Genomic DNA, 16,924 nt, shown 5'->3' with positions numbered 1-16,924 from the left:
TGTCAAAATGCAAACACAATTTGGGTTGTTCTTTCACAGTCCAATCCACTTGCTGTATAGCTTGGAAGAATTTGGTAACATGTGCCTCTGAGCATATGGTGAGTGGTGGCAACACCTGCCATCTCCAAAGATGGAGAATTACATTTTTGGATGTTGGTGTTCTTCTTACTTTGCTTGTTTCCTGTGTTACTACTGTTTCTACAGAGAATCTAATCTAGAAAAATTTATTTCTCTCATTATTCATCCTAGAAAACTGTCAAATTTATTTTTATTAATTTCAAAGCCTTTTTATTGGTTAATGTGATATGATGGTGAAGACAGCCTTTTGTGTTTCAAATTGGAGGTTATGTTCTATTTCTATTTGGGGTGCATTAACAGTTGAAACTGAAACTACAGTTTGATGGAAAATCAGACCAATATGTTGCTACTTAAGCAATGACTCTAGCTGCTGGAAAAAACAAATTTGGCCTGCCCAAGATGCATGTTTTCAGCCTGCTATGTTTAAACCACTTCATTTAAGGAAAGGTGGGCACGGTCAATTAACAACATAGAGCATACCTATTATTATTATTATTATTATTATTATTATTATTATTATTATTATTATTATTATTATTATTATTATTATTATTATTTATACCCCGCCCTTTTTCCAAACTGGAACTCAAGGCGGCTTCCAGATAAAAACAAGTACACATCATTAAGAACCTATAAAAATATAAAACATATAAACATATAAAATCAGCATTAAAACAGGATTAAACTATTAAGATGTTAAAACCAATTACTCTGAAATTACTGCAACCCAGTTTAGGAGCATACAGGCAAAACAATAACATACAGCATCCTCTTCAGTCACTACCCTTAAAACCTTCAGTTCCAAAGGCCTCCCGGAAGAAAAAAGTCTTTAGCTGTCGGCGGAAAGACTGCACAGAGGAGGCCATTCTTGCCTCCCTAGGGAGGGAGTTCCAGAGCCTAGGGGCAGCCACCGAAAAGGCCCTATCTCGTGTCCCCATCAGTTGCACTTGTGAAGGTGTTGGGATCGTGAGAAGGGTCTCCCCGGCAGGTTCATATACCTAGAATTTTGCTAGAATATATTTCACCTCCCACTGTTTTATCTTGTGCAAACAGAGACACTCCTGATGTCCACTGGAGACTATTCTGAAGAATAGTGAGTGGTATTATTCCACAGTTGTTTTTGGAGTTTTTAGTGCATATTTTGTGTTGCTGTGCTTCACATATTCACAGAAACAGAAGCAAACAAAAATGATTTACTATCAGAAACTTCACTAAAATTGCAAGCTAAATCAAACATATTTAAAATGACTATGTGAACTATATCAACTGTATCTTAATATTATTGCTTCCCCCATGCTAAAAGATCAGCACAGTACATGTTTTGTTTCTATTATTTGGGCTGATTGCAGGTGTTGCCACCACTCACCATATGTTCAGAGGCACATGTTACCAAATTCTTCCAAGCTACACAGCAAGTGGATTGGACTGTAAAAGACCAACCCAAATTGTGTTTGCATTTTGGCCAATTTGTAGGGCAGACCAATATCTCAGAGAGGAGGTCAGGTCTCCTGCTCCCCTGGTGCATTCACTATAGCTGCCCAATTTCCTTGCTTTTTAAAGTTTGATAGAAATATCTGTGGCTTTAGGTACATTCTTAAAACACAAGTTTCTTTGGCTATTAGTGAATAAAGATCTAGTAGCACCCCATCTATTGCTTTTATTTAATTCCATCCTAACAGGGGCTCAACTGTGTCCCACCTGGAAAGCTTCACATATTGTTTTACTATTAAACAATATTTAGCTATTCTTTCATTGGATATTTATTTCATTTATTTATTTATTGTGTTTGTATACCACCCCATAGCCGAAGCTCTCTGGGCGGTTTACAACAATTAAAAACATTAAAAACAAATATACAAATTTAAAAACACATTTTTAAAAAGCAATTTAAAAACACATGCTAAAATGCCCGGGAGAAGAGGAAAGTCTTGACCTGGCGCCAGAAAGATAACAGGGTTGGCGCCAGGCGCACCTCATCACAAAAATCATTCCATAATTTGGGGACCACCACTGAGAAGGCCCTCTCCCTTGTTGCCACCCTCCGAGCTTCCCTCGGAGTAGGCAACCGGAGGAGGGCCTTAGATGTTGACCATAGTGTATGAGTTGGTTCTTATTCCCTTATCAGGGAAGAATACATTGAAATAACTTCAATACCTCGGCACAGTCATTAACCAAAATGGAGACAATAGTCAAGAAATCAGAAGACGGCTAGGACTGGGGAGGGCAGCTGTGAGAGAACTAGAAAAGGTCCTCAAATGTAAAGATGTATCACTGAACACTAAAGTCAGGATCATTCAGACCATGGTATTCCCAATCTCTATGTATGGATGTGAAAGTTGGACAGTTAAAAAAGCTGATAAGAGAAAAATCAACTCATTGGAAATGTGGTGTTGGAGGAGAGCTTTGCGCATACCATGGACTGCAAAAAAGACAAATAATTGGGTGTTAGAACAAATTAAACCAGAACTGTCACTAGAAGTTAAAATGATGAAACTGAGATTATCGTACTTTGGACACATAATGAGAAGACATGATTCATTAGAAAATATAATAATGCTGGGAAAAACAGAAGGGAGTAGAAAAAGAGGAAGGCCAAACAAGAGATGGATTGATTCCATAAAGGAATCCACATACCTGCACTTACAAGATCTGAACAGGGTGGTTCATGACAGATGCCCTTGGAGGTCACTGATTCATAGGGTCGCCATAAGTCGTAGTCGACTTGCAAGTCATCAACCTGGACTTCCACCACGGCACCAATGACTGCCACAATGCGCCCAGTGGAAGCTCCAGCTTTAGCTGAAGGTGCTGTCTGTGCAGCATAGTTCCGGTGGGCTTCGGAGGTGGCAGCCCTACTCCAGAGCTTCAGCATTTGATCCTGAAGCGGACTTGGCGTGCTCCACACACCCCACAGCAGAGACGCGGCTGAAGAGGCACAGCAGCAACCCGCAAACCCCAACATGGCAGCCACCGGCTGACTCCCAGGCCTGCAAAGTAATAGAGGGAGGACCAGCTTCCGTTCGCAATAAAGTGTTAGGAGCACAGCATAGAACAGAAAATATTTGTCTAAAGAATTTGGACTGAACCACTTCGAGTGGTCTTAGATGGACTATCATTGGATTGACGGTACAGAAAACTATGGGAATTTGCCCTGCTAGAAAAACTGACACAAAACCTGAAATTAGCAAGAGGCTTTAACAAGAAAGACACCTTTTATGGAATTTACATCTAAAGAAGAAAATTGTTGCCAAGTACACAAACTCTTTAAAAGACTATGGTTGGCTTGATGGACTTTTATATTTGACTTAATCATTATGATAGCTCTCTTATAGAATGGAATGGGGTCGTGTGGGAGTGGGAATGAGGAGTGGGAATATGTTACAGCAGTTCTATGTATTATTTAAAAATGAAAATTATATATATATATATATATAAAGAACAACTAGGATAAATTTGTACAGAAGATGTGAGGGGCTATAGTGAAGGAATGTGCAATTTTATGGCATAATTACAACTTGGCATCTTTACACCTGCCTACCTTTAGCTTTTAATGGAAGATATTATTTATAACCAGAAAAAGGAATTTTCTTTTTAAGAAACTGAACTGAAATTATTTGATGCTATCCAGAAAAAGTTAGACTGCAATCCTATGTGCTCTATCATTCAAGTAGATATGGATGTAGGATTGAGCATTTTAAAACACATGCCCGATGGAAATCAATGGGACTTAAGCATTTCACAATTTCTTGAAGGCATCTGTAGTCCTTGATCCAGATATCTGCTTGACTCTATTCACTTTCAAAGAAAGCTTTTCTATATATTGTGAAATGCTATTACATGCAGTTTCCCTACCCATAGGGAAAGTAAAACATGCACACTTGGGGTTATGCAGTATATACCCTTTAAATTATGGCTACAGTATCAGGAATCAAATTATACACTTGCCACCTCTTTGTATGAGAATTTAGGAACAACTTGCAGGATTTCTGAAATATTGCTCAGGTGAGCCTTGAAAATTCCAAAGACTAAGCATGCAAGCCTTCAGGAATCGATGGCTTTTAATGAAAGCACCATCCAGAGGGTGTTTTTATGTAAATTAAAAAAGTTTCCAAACACACACACACACACGCACACAGACACACACACACACAGAGAAATATATAGTATATACACACATATACACACACACAGTAACAGTTTTGTGTGCTGAGGGTCATTGATGCCTGATCCAGACACTGAAATACTTTCACAGGCAGGAAAGGCAGCTGCCTTCTCTGTGGTGTCCAATACCTTTGAAGTATCTAAGGCAGCTGCTCCTGGCAGATAGGACTCTTGTTTTTTAAAACAAACACACACACACACACACACACACACACACGAGAGAGAGAGAGAGAGAGAGAGAGAGAGAGAGTTCTACTTGCAGCTGGTAGATTCAAAAGACCATCTAAACTAAGTAAAAAACAACAGTTCCTCTTTTTAAAAATGACCTTAGCAGATACTTCAAAGGAAAGTGACAAATCTGCAGAAGATGAATAAGGGAGTGATATGTTCAGTTGGCACCAACAAGGGCCTTGCCTTCATGTTCTATTGACAGAAGTGCATATTGGTGAAGAAATATATACAGCTCTTTTAAACTGACTCTCAAAAACGCCATTTTTTTTTTAAATGGCGCATAAGGACTTCATTCTATTTTATTTTATATTTTAGCATACAATATAAAAAGTAGTCTGTGCTGTACCCTACTCTGTTCTGATTTGGAGGAAGGGTGGGATATAAAACATCTGAAATAAACAAACTGAGTTTAAGGCTAATTATTATAATCAGAATTCTCTATCAGAATATGACAATATTAACCATCATAACAAATGACAAGTACAATTAGCGCTGTGACTAATGACGCAGCTGGGTCAAAGCCGACAGGAAGCCCAGAGGCTGATGCGCACAGATGCGAAAGGACAGTCCAGAGTTGTATGATGCACACAATAGAAACATGGAATGTGAGAAGCATGAACCAGGGGAAGTTAGAAATTGTCAAGCAAGAAATTGAACATATCAACATTACAGTACCTGGGGTGAGTGAATTTAAATGTACGGGAATGGGACACTTTCAGTCAGGCAACTACAAAATATTTTATGCGGAAAATGAGAAATCAAGAAGAAATGGGGTTGCCTTAATAGTGACAAATGATGTGGCAAACACAATTAAGAGCTATAATGCAAGGTCTGAGCGAGTTATTTCAATGAGATTTAATGGGAAACCTGATAACATAACTATCATCCAAGTCTATGCTTCAACGGTAAATGCAGAAGAGGAATTGGAGAGATTTTACGCAGAAGTAAAGGAAAAAATTGATCACACACCAAAACAAGATGTGCTGATAATCATGGGGGACTGAAATGCAAAAGCAGGGAACAGAGAAGAACTAGGAATTGTGGGAAAATAGGGCTTAGGAGATAGAAATGAAGCAGGAGAAGACTTGTTGAATTCTGTGAAGGCAATGATTTGTTTCTCGCAAACACATTTTTTGAGCAACCAAAAACATGACTGTACACGTGGACATCACCAAATGGTCAATATAGGAATCAAATCGATCATATAATTGGTAGTAGAAAATGGAGAAGTTCCATACTTTCTGCGAAAAAAAGACCAGGAGCAGACTGTGGTACAGATCATCAACTAGTAATATCGAAAATCAAAGTACAGCTAAAGAACAATAACAAAGCAATCATAATGCCAAAATACAATTTAAATAACATCTCAGAAGAATATAAACATCAAATAAGGAACAGATTTGAGGCTTTAAACTTACTTCACAGAGAACCAGAAGAACTATGGACTAAAGTCGGAGACATTATCAGGAAAGAATGCAAAAAGACAATACCTCTAGTTAAAAAGAGAGAAAGACCTCAATGGATGACTGAACAAACTCTTAAAATGGTTAAAGAGAGAAGGAAAGCAAAAGCAAAAGGAGATAGAAATAAGGTTAGAACCTTAAATGCAACAATACAGCAAATAGGACATATGGACAAAGAGAACTATTACAATAGTTATTGTATAGAAATAGAAGAGGACAACAGAAGGGGTAGAACAAGAGCCCTATTCCAAAAGATTAGAGAAATTAAAGGGAAATTTAAACCAAGGGTAGGGTTGTTAAATAATCAACAGGGGAACACACTGACTGACTGTGGTGAAATAAAAGGAAGATGGAAGCAATACAAGGAAGAACTCTATAAAAGAGATGCCAGGATGACAGATTCATTCAAGGAGGAACCATATGATGAAGAACCAGAACATTTAGCATGTGAGGTGAAAGCTGCTCTTAAATACTTGGAAGAAACAAATCACCAGGAATAGATGGCATACCAATAGAGTTGCTACAAGCTACGGAGACTGAATCTGTCCAAATTTTTGTCAAAAATTTCTCAGGGAATGCAGTAATTATCAAACTATTGCTTAATATCCCATGCAAGTAAAGTAATGCTCACAATTCTACAACAAAGGCTCTTGCCATATATGCAGCAAGAAATGCCAGACATCCAAGCTGGATTTCAAAAGGGAGGAGGTACAAGAAATCATATGGCAAACGTAGGTTGTATAATGGAACAGACCAAGGAATTTCAGAAGGAAATCAGCCTGCTTTATACATTACAGCAAAGCCTTTGATTGTGTAGATCACGAACAGCTATAGAATGCTTTAAAAGAAATGGGAGTGCCACAGCATCTGATTGTCCTGATGTGCAACCTATACTCTGGATAAGAGAGTACTGTAAGAACAGAGTATGGAGAAACCGACTGGTTTCCAATAAGAAAGGGTGTGAGACAGGGGTGTATTTTATCACCCTATTTGTTTAATCTATACGCAGAACATATCATACAGAAAGCAGGATTGGACCAAGATGAAGGAGGTGTGAAAATTGGAGGGAGAAATATCAATAATTTCAGATATGTAGACGATACCATACTACTAGCAGAAACCAGTAACGATTTGAAACGAATCCTGATGAAAGTTAAAGAGGAAAGCACAAAGGCAGGACTTCAGCTGAATGTCAAGAAGACTAAAGTAATGACAACAGAAGATTTATGTAACTTTAAAGTTGACAATGAGGACATTGAACTTGTCAAGGATTATCAATACCTCGGCACAGTCATTAACCAAAATGGAGACAATAGTCAAGAAATCAGAAGAAGGCTAGGACTGGGGAGGGCAGCTATGAGAGAACTAGAAAAGGTTCTCAAATGCAAAGATGTATCACAGAACACTAAAGTCAGGATCATTCAGACTATGGTATTCCTGATCTCTATGTATGGATGTGAAAGTTGGACAGTGAAAAAAGTGGATAGGAGAAAAATCACTCATTTGAAATATGGTGTTGGAGGAGAGCTTTGCGGATACCATGGACTGCGAAAAAGAGAAGTAATTGGGTGTTAGAACAAATTAAACCAGAACTGTCACTAGAAGCTAAAATGATGAAACTGAGGTTATCATACTTTGGACACATAATGAGAAGACATGATTCACTAGAAAAGACAATAATGTTGAGAAAAACAGAAGGGAGTAGAAAAAGAGGAAGGCCAAACAAGAGATGGATTGATTCCATAAAGGAAGCCACAGACCTGAACTTACAAGATCTGAACAGGGTGGTTCACGACAGATGCTGTTGGAGGTCGCTGATTCATAGGGTCGCCGTAAATTGTAGTCGACTTGAAGGCACATAACAACCACCACCACTATCTTAGATGACTTTTTAAAAGTATTAAACATATCCACAGATAATATTAATAGCTATTTATTATGGACATCCACATTATTAAAACAATCTTTCTCTGAATACCAGATAGTGGAAACAAAGAGGAGGTCACTATTACCCTCATACCCATCTGTGAACATCTAGGGGCATTTGGCTGGTTGATATTGGAAACAGAATACTTGGCCACTTACTTCTCAATTTAGGAATTTATTTTTTGCTGCATTTGAAAGAAAAACTGTTTTTTTAAAAAACCAAACGTGACACTAACATTTTTGCAATAAGGATTTCATATTCAGATCTCATTTATCAAGCTTTAGGGTGATGTATGTCTGTTCTGGAATCTGCACATCATTCACAAATGTCTCATTTACACTGCCAACATATTTTGCCAAGAGTTCATCATTAGTGATATCATGGTTGTCCTGTCTGAACTCTAAGAACTCAGACTCAGAGACAGCTGTGTTTTTTTCTTTTATTGAAGTAACAGAAAGTTTCAGTTCGGTGTACTTCATGAATCTACGTACGGCTTACTCAGAACTCAGCATCTCTCTGAACTAACGAGGCACTACTTTGCTGCACTAAGACGTTGACTCAACAACTACTCCCCTCCCCTCACTCAGCTTAAATAAGGCTGGGCAAATACTCTACTTGCGTGTACTGTCACTGTTGGGAGCGCGTGCACAGGCAAAGATTCTGCCTCAACTGGGCCTGTTGAATTTCCCACCACATTCGCCTCCTGGCACGAGGCAAAAGTGGAGTCCCCATCACCATCCCCTCTTCCCTGTCAGAGGGAGGAGGGCTGCCTGCAGGTGACGTGGGTGCAGGGAGAAGGAAAGCAACAGCCTGGGAAAACAACCAGTTGGTCAGGTTGATGCTCCACAGGGGGATCTGGAGCTGGTGGGGTTCAACTGTCAAAGTCCAGAGCTGGGACGCCTTCTGAGTCCCACTCCCTGCTCAGCCCTTCACCAGCTTGACCATCCCACTCTAAGTCCTCCTCTGCTTTGTTCTCATCAGTTCACCCCCCTCCAGCAGGTTTCACGACAATAGTTGACTATATAATGTCTATACTACATGATTGCAATGTTTAGCTCCCAGTCATCTCTTCTAGCAAAAAAACAGCCTTGCAGCAATCTCTGACAGGTGCCTCCACTGCTTACTAAAAATGGACAATGTTAAATTCCTTTTTTGCTCAGCTAATAAATCCTCACAAAGCTATACCCTCATCCCTTGGGAAAGCTGGCTCACCAACCAACCCATCAGATATGCTGGGGAAGGAAGGGGCACCCATGGATCATTTATACATCATTCAGGCAATAGCTTATTACAGCCAACGTAACACTGAACCATGGATAAGGCCAATGGGGCTGGGGACACTCCACTCCAGAAGGCAAGAAAGAGCAGAGGTCGCTCATGATTGATTATCCATAGATAGTCAATAGGGTAGTATTGTATCTGCACAGGGCCCGTACAATAATTTTCAAAGACAGAAGTGCTACTAAGATAGCAAGGGGCTTTGTATGTAGAAAGCTATTTAATTAATATGAAGATTTAACGCAAATGAGTTTTGATTATGTGAACTTATCGGGCAATGGCAGCCTCTTGACAGTCAATGCTAAGAATTCTCTTGCATCTGACACAAGCCGCTAGGCTCAGTTTGTAGTCTCTACTGAACCTAATCAAAGCCAATGGGAATTCAGCTTGAGAAGAGACTGCAAGAGCTATCCCTGTAATAACTTGTTCTTCAAAATTTATGAAGGAGGTAAAATTCTGGAAACTTTCAGCTTTCAGGGGAGGGGACATTCACTGTACCATAATATTCTCTATGAATATCTGTGCCAAATATATGCATGCCTATTTTTCTCTCCTTTTATATATAAATAATTCCATTCCATGACAGCTTTCAGACACTCCAGGCTGTACATTTCAAAGCGTAAGCTTTGGCATGGTAATGGTATTATATAACCTGAGACATGTTATATGTAATGCAGAGAAATATACTACCTGTTTTGTCTTGGGGCTTAATTATAATAGTCCCCTTTAATCAACATTTTGGAATACACTCATTCACTTATAAGGCATGACAATCTTCAAAACACAAAGACATGACAGTGCTGTAGAATTTGACTCTAAGTAACATACATGAAAAGTTCATACTAATAAAAAGGCTATTTAGAATGCATATACAGGATTGCAGAGACCATGAAAAAGTTATATTCAGAAATCACTTGCACCAAAATGATCTTGTAGCATGCTGCCAGTAAAGACAGCATAAAAGGATAAAGTTTTAAAGAACAGACATGAAACCTGAGCAGACATGAGAAAAAAGATTCTTGAATTTTTTTTAAAAAAACTATGTTGAAATGTCTATAGATATTCTTGCCATTTTTATGCTTAGTATGTTCTTTAGTTTCAGAGATGCTGTATTATAATGAAAGAAGCAGCTAACAAAAAGAGACTCTTAGTAAAAATGCTGAACTTATTAATCACACAGCAATCTTGGATATCAACAAGAGGACGTTTTGAAGATGATGTTCTCCAGGCCTGTATCCAGAATTTCATGGTGCGGACTTCAGGATACAATGGAAGATCATAATGTCAGTATGAAAGGGGGAAAATATAATTACCGTATATTCCGGCGTATAAGACGACTTTTTAACCCAGGAAAATCTTCTCAAAAGTCGGGGGTCATCTTATACGCCGGGTGAAATGGCGGCTGCAAAAAACGGCGGGAAAATTGGCCAATCAGAGAAGCTTGGGGTGATAAAGAAGCAATGGCGGTCATAGGAACGCACCAGCAAGCACAAAACAGTCTCAAACCAAAACTCTGGGGCCGCTGGGCTGCGAGAGCACGATTGGGCTCAGCAAACGAGGGAAAGAATGAGCCGCAGCTGCGGGCTCTAAAGGCAGTTGCGGTAGGCTTAAGATGCCGCAGACGAGCCGGGGGAGGCGGAGCAACCCCCCCAGATAGGGGCTCTGTCACAGAGCCGCAGCTGCAGGCTCTGGAGCTGCCGTGAAAAAGGTAAAGTGGCAGCAATACTGAGAGCAGCAGCCGCAAGCTCTCAGTTAATTCTAGGTGGCTTGCTGAGGGGGGGAGAGCCGCAGCCGCGGTCTCCCATAACGTCACTGAGCTTCAGGAGGCAAAAGGAAGTCGTATGTACAGGCTCCTTATGTAAGTAAGCCGAAGAAGTCAGGAAAAAATGCCGCGGAGCGGGCCAGGAAGCCGCGATCACAAGCTCCTGATTAGAGCTGCGTCAGCTGCCAGAGAACAAAAGGAGCCGCAGCCGCAGCCTCCCTGAAAGCCGTAGGCAATTTACTGGGGGAAAAAACGAAAGGAGCCGCTCTCCCTGAGAGCCGTTAGGGAATTTCCTTCCTTTCAGCTTTAGAGTGAATTAGGAAAAGTTTAATCCACTTGCACTGTTTTATGTTTACATGTTTGATGACAAACAACCTTATGTTTATAAGTGACAGTTTTCCTGCTAAGTACCTGCATGTCATAAGCAGGGGTAGTCTTATACGGCGAGTATATCCCAAACTCTATATTTTAACTGGAAAAGTTGGGGGTCGTCTTATACGCCCAGTCGTCTTGTACGCCGGAATATACAGTATAGAATATTTAATCCCGCAAAACTAGTAGAGTTGCCATGGATGCCAGTAGCTGTTTCAAATATTCATAAAACATTTTTTTAAGGAAGCTTGAACTACTTCATTCTCCATGTACTCCTCAGCAATTTTGCGCTCTGTTCTCCTATGATGTTTCATTTCTTCCCTCCCTTTTCAATTGTTTTAAAAAATACATTTAACATGCTGGCAGCGATCCAGTTTACCTACATTGAAATAAATGGGAAAGTGAAATTACTGTACATTTAAGTCAGGGGTGGGGAACCTATGGTCCTCCAGATATTGTTGGACTCCATCTCCTATCAGCCCCAGCCAGCCAGAGCTGAGGGATTATGAGAGAGTTGGAGTCCAACAACATCTGGTGGACCACAGATTCCTCATGCATGACTAAAACTATCTAGGGTCCATTCTATCCTCTCCAGCTTTTTAAAATAGGGTACAGAAAATAACTTAAGGTCTTGCCTGTAACTTGAATTATTATTTTCTTCAGGTGATTATATACTTCAAGAGCAATGGAGTAGACTGTTCTGTTTTTGTAAAGCAAGCAAAATAAAATAAAAAAATCTGTACATTCCCATGTGTACCAACATTAACCCCCCATTACAAAGCATTCCAGGGGTCATATCCTTGGGGGTTAATTCTGCTCCAGGTTGGAATTATACTTAAACAGAGTTTACAGTTTCAAAATGCAAACCAGGGATGGGAAACCTTTTTGGCTCCACGGGCCAGATCCTTATCAGGATTGGCCTTGAGGGACAAATTTCATAGGTGGGCATAGCTGCTGCCTGTCAATCACATGACACCATTGCAACATCACATGATTGATAGGCGGGTGCCTCTGCCCCACCTGACAAAATTCCTTGCGGGGGATCCTAAGCACCTAAGCCTGCTTCCAGTTCTCCCTTCTGCTGCCAGCGGTGGTGGCAGCAGCAGCGGGAAGTAGGATGGAGAGAAAGACGCCCTGCTCAGCCTCCATGCTGTCAAGCGGAAAAGCTCCAGACGGGCATGTAGCATCAGGCCCTGATTCAGAAGATCCTCCCAGTGGGGAAGATGCCATGGATCTTTAATAGAAAGGTAAAGCAACTCCAGGAACCAAGGTCTGTATGACTAATGTGGCACCACCAGGATGGCTTCTGCCCTCAGTTGATGTACTCACTGAATGGTTTGAGAGACTGGAAGGGGGAAAGCATAAAGAAAGCCCTTCAGCCAAACCGCTGTCAGCACAGCTGTGCCCAGGGCTTCCAGAGATTGAAAGGGGGCGAAGAAGCTGCTGAGCTGGGAGTCATTGCATATTGCAAAGAGGTTGAGAATGAGATAACCAAAACAATGGGTTATCTGTTGAAACACCTGGGGATGCAACTGCCAATCCGAATCTGACAAGGTGATCTTGCTTAACCAATCCGCTGTCACATTCTGCATCCCTGCCAGATATTCCACCTTCAGCAACAGAAATCATGACTCCGCTGAGCTAAGAAGGAGGTACACTTCTTTCATCAGCGCCTTGGACCTCATGACTCCCTAACGGTTGACATATGATTTGGCAGGGGCATTGTCAGTCCTCACTCAACATGTGAGCCCAAGATGTGCGGTTCAATCATCAGTAGTGCCAGCCTCACCACCTGGAACTCCAACTAGTTGATGCTCCTTTGCACTTCCCTGGTAGTCCAAGCTCCCTGGGTAACAGTTGTCCAGGTGAGCCCTGCAGCCATACATGCTGGCATCCATTGTGATGACCTTCCAGACAGGTATCTCCATACTCACACCCTCCAGGAGTCTATGAGGGGCCAACCACCACTACAACTCTTTACAGCGGATCAGCTCAAATGGAATTGCCAGGCTGTGTGACTGTGCAATCTGATCCTGGAAAGGCAAAAGAACCTGAAGCTGTGGCCAAGCATGGAAGACCAATGTACCAGGTCCTGAAACAAAACCAGAATCCCCTGAAGCTTCACCAACTCTATCAGATTGGCAGACTCCAAAGAGATTACCTTCTCCATCAGGAAAATGATCTTTTCCACTCAGTCTTGGGTAAGGCAAAAGCGCAAACTGGCTGAGTCTATCTGAACTCCGAAATGGATGATGGTCTGGGTGGATTCCAGGGCACTCTTCTCCATGTTCACAACAAATTTGCCTTAGGCACAACAAAGTGGTCTGGACATCCTTCTATCATTGTTCCCATAACAGCACCTGGATGAGGATGCTGTCCAAATAGGGGTGCACTTATATCCCCAGGGTCCTCAAGTGTGCTATCAGGACCAGAAAACCTTTGGTGATGACTCTGAGGGCAGAAGTGCAACTGAAAGGAAGAGCTCTGTACTGAAAGGGCCTCCTGTTGAAGCAGAATCATAGATATCTCCTATGCCTGGAGTGGAAACACACATGGAGATATGCTTCGGATAGGTTGATGGATGCTATTCATTCATCCTGATATAGGCCTCAGGGTCTCAATTTGCTTGTACAGCATTCTTCTGTTGAGTCACGTGAAATCCAAGATGGCGCAGACATCCCCATTTTTCTTCAGGACCAGAAACAGGATTGAATAGACCCTGTGCTTCTGGCTGGATTGCGGGACTGGCTCCATGTCCCGGATGTCAAGGAGGTGACTGATGGCATTGAGGTAAGCCTTATGTTTGTCTGGCCTCTAGGAGTACGGAGTCGCTACAAACTTCTCCCGTGGCAGTCTGAAAAGTTCCAGTGAGTACCCCTGAGGTGAAAGTTTGAAGAACCCATTTGTCTGAAGTCATTCTGGCCCACTGGTGAGCAAAATGGAGCAGCCAGCCCCCATGTGGCCCTGGGGCGCTGCTCCCCTAGTGTCATTTGGACTGACCCTTCTTTGTTCCCTTCTGGTACTTGGAACTGGCAGAGTAACTGGAGGTTCACTGATTTCTGGATGAATCTGCCTCTGAAGACTTGTGTGACCTGCTCCATTGTTGTTTGACACCCCCTCCCAGGAGTGCAGATGTTGAAATGATCTTGAGTTCCAAAGGACTCAGGCTGTTTGTGCCCCACCTTTCTGGGGGGGCATGGCCTTCTGCTTTTCACTGGTTTCTACAAGGATTTTCTCCACCAGCTCACCAAACAGCTTGGCCAGCCTGGTTTGGGATCCAGAATCCACCTCCCAGCTGCAAAGCCAAATAGTGCACCAGGTTATTGTGCTTGCCGCCATGGCTCTGGCGTTAAACGACATGGCATCCCTAGCTGTGTCTGCCTGGTAGCTGCCAAAAGGGACTCCTTCTCTAAGGCATCTTTGATTGGCTTGGGAACAACTTCCCTGGTGACCAGTTCATTCATCCAGAGGATGTGGGCCCGAGCAAACACTGAAGCAGCCACTGAAGCTCGGAAGGCAGAGGTCTCAGCCACAAAGTCTCTGCACAGTGTCGCCTCCACTCTCTTGTCACATAGGTTTCTTGGGTCACCTTCCCCCTAGAAGGAATAGCCAAGGAAGAGGAAAGTGCAGACATTGGCTGATCATGGCAGCGGTCCTCAGCTGATCCATGACTCTGATAGGGGAGGAATAATACTTTTGTATCAGCTTGTGAATGGGCTTGTGTTTATTCTGTGTTGCCCATTCTGCCTTCCGTATGGCATGAACAGAATACAGGAAGGGAAGAGTGACTAGCATGGGCTGATCATCAGGAACCCTTTGGATCATCCCAAAGCTGCAGCCTCATCCTCCTTGTTTGGTTCTTCTGGAAGCTCCAGAAGACGTCTGGCCTTGGCCAAGAGAGCTGCAAACACCGCAGTCAGAAAGAGCCTCCCTTTCTGAGGTGGAGAATCCAGGTCCTCATCAGAGAGCTCTTCCTCCTCCTTGTCCTCTGAGGAGGGTGGGCCCTCTGAATCAGACAGTCACAAAGCCACTGCCACTTGCTTACTGTGCCTTCTCCTTTTGCCCTGGGAGGGGAGGAGGATACAGTGGCCTGCTTCTTGCGCTTGGATTGACAAAGGGGAAAATGCTAAAATTAAATTAACATGGTGGGCCAAGCTGTGCCAAAATGTAAATGCTATGAAACATATTATATTATTTTTTACAAAAGCTAGCTAACCTGTTGTTCATATCTTTGCTTGAGCTCCTCCAGCTGCCAAGAGAATTCTTTTGACTGTTTTTCGCGGAGAGATTTTGATCTGCTTAGATCTGCTTCCACTCTTCCCATCTAGAGAATAAGAGACAATATTTAGATATTAAATCAGTTATATCAAGACAGACACTGCTGATAACAATTGTCTTGCCACCAAAGAGGTGAAAAGTGTCCTGCAACACTTATGTGTTGATAAATGTGATTCAAGGATACAATATGACAAGACCATCAACACAAACAAGCCAAAATATAATAATTTCACAGGGACTCTTGAACCAGTGCTGAATTCTCTCTAGTTTTGCATCTGATGAAGTTGACTCTAGTTCTTGAAAGTCTATGACATCATAAAGTTGTTTATGTAAAATCTTTTGTTGTATTTAATTTAAAATAATGGCACTTTAAAATGCTGGACTTCGTCCAGAGTGTATTCCCTCTGTATTTTTCTCTCTTGTACAACTGTCATTGAAATTTTGAAAAGTGTTAGGCATCTTGTCAGCCACACTGATTTTAATGACTAAAACAGAGAACAAAAACATGAAGATTTCATTATAAATACATTTGTTTGCAGCACTTAAATGCAGTATAGTGATTCTGAAGGTGGGCATTATCAGGGTCATCATATTTGCACTCAAAAAAGACTTTTCTTCAAGTCTTTCTGGTTTCCCACATTTTTTCTATCAGTGTGCTATTTGGCTTGACCTGCTTGCTAAATATTCCTGGATTGTTTGCCCTTATATTCTGTATGTGACAAAATAATCAAAATGGGACAGTTCATTTGAAGAAGTGATTTAATACATTGGGAATCCAATTTTCATCATTCCATGATGAAATCAAATATCATCAACAATTTGTGCATGTAAAAATTGCATGCAATTTTAATCCCCAGTATCTCCAGGTAGGGAAAAGATCTCCCTCTGAAACTCTGGAGAGCCACTGCCAGTCAGTATCAACATCACTGAGATGGGCCAATGGTCTGACTCTGAAAAGGGCAGTTTATCTGTTCCTAATTCATTACATAATTTAATCATTTGTATGGATAGCACAGTGGTTAGAACTGTGTCATGCGTGCCTCCACAGACTTAAAATTCCTTTTATTTACAATGTTTAGGCTATGAGTACCATTGTTCACATAGCTCAAACAACAACATCCATGCACAAAGAGAGATATCAGCAGGCTTGGAGTAATCTCAAGGTTCACAGTAGCATAAGAAGAAAATTGTAGAGGCTAAAATCCTAAGGTAAAGGAGACTAACACTTGCCGCCTGGGCTCCTAGTAGGAGGAAGGGTGGGACATAAATCTAATAAACAAAATAATTAAAAATAAATAAAAAGGACTTCAGATGGCTTGGAGGTATTATGAGGTATTAAAAAGGACCCTCATGACCCATGTGGGAAAACATATT

The 16,924-nt window shown here is 41.5% G+C and overlaps 1 protein-coding gene across 7 annotated transcripts in view; it reads right to left on the bottom strand.

Annotated features, from left to right (window-relative positions):
* Window positions 1-16,924, bottom strand: part of CEP112 (centrosomal protein 112) — a 433,937-nt gene that overhangs the window by 198,563 nt on the left and 218,450 nt on the right. For all 7 annotated transcript variants that reach the window (XM_061615587.1, XM_061615581.1, XM_061615583.1 and 4 more), the window contains one exon: window positions 15,489-15,596. In XM_061615587.1, the coding sequence (XP_061471571.1) occupies window positions 15,489-15,596 (108 nt within the window). The remainder of the gene's footprint in view (window positions 1-15,488; window positions 15,597-16,924) is intronic.

This window comes from Rhineura floridana, chromosome 3, assembly GCF_030035675.1.
Source record: "Rhineura floridana isolate rRhiFlo1 chromosome 3, rRhiFlo1.hap2, whole genome shotgun sequence".
Taxonomy (NCBI): Eukaryota; Metazoa; Chordata; class Lepidosauria; order Squamata; family Rhineuridae; genus Rhineura; species Rhineura floridana.
This window is presented reverse-complemented; position numbering and strand designations above follow the sequence as displayed.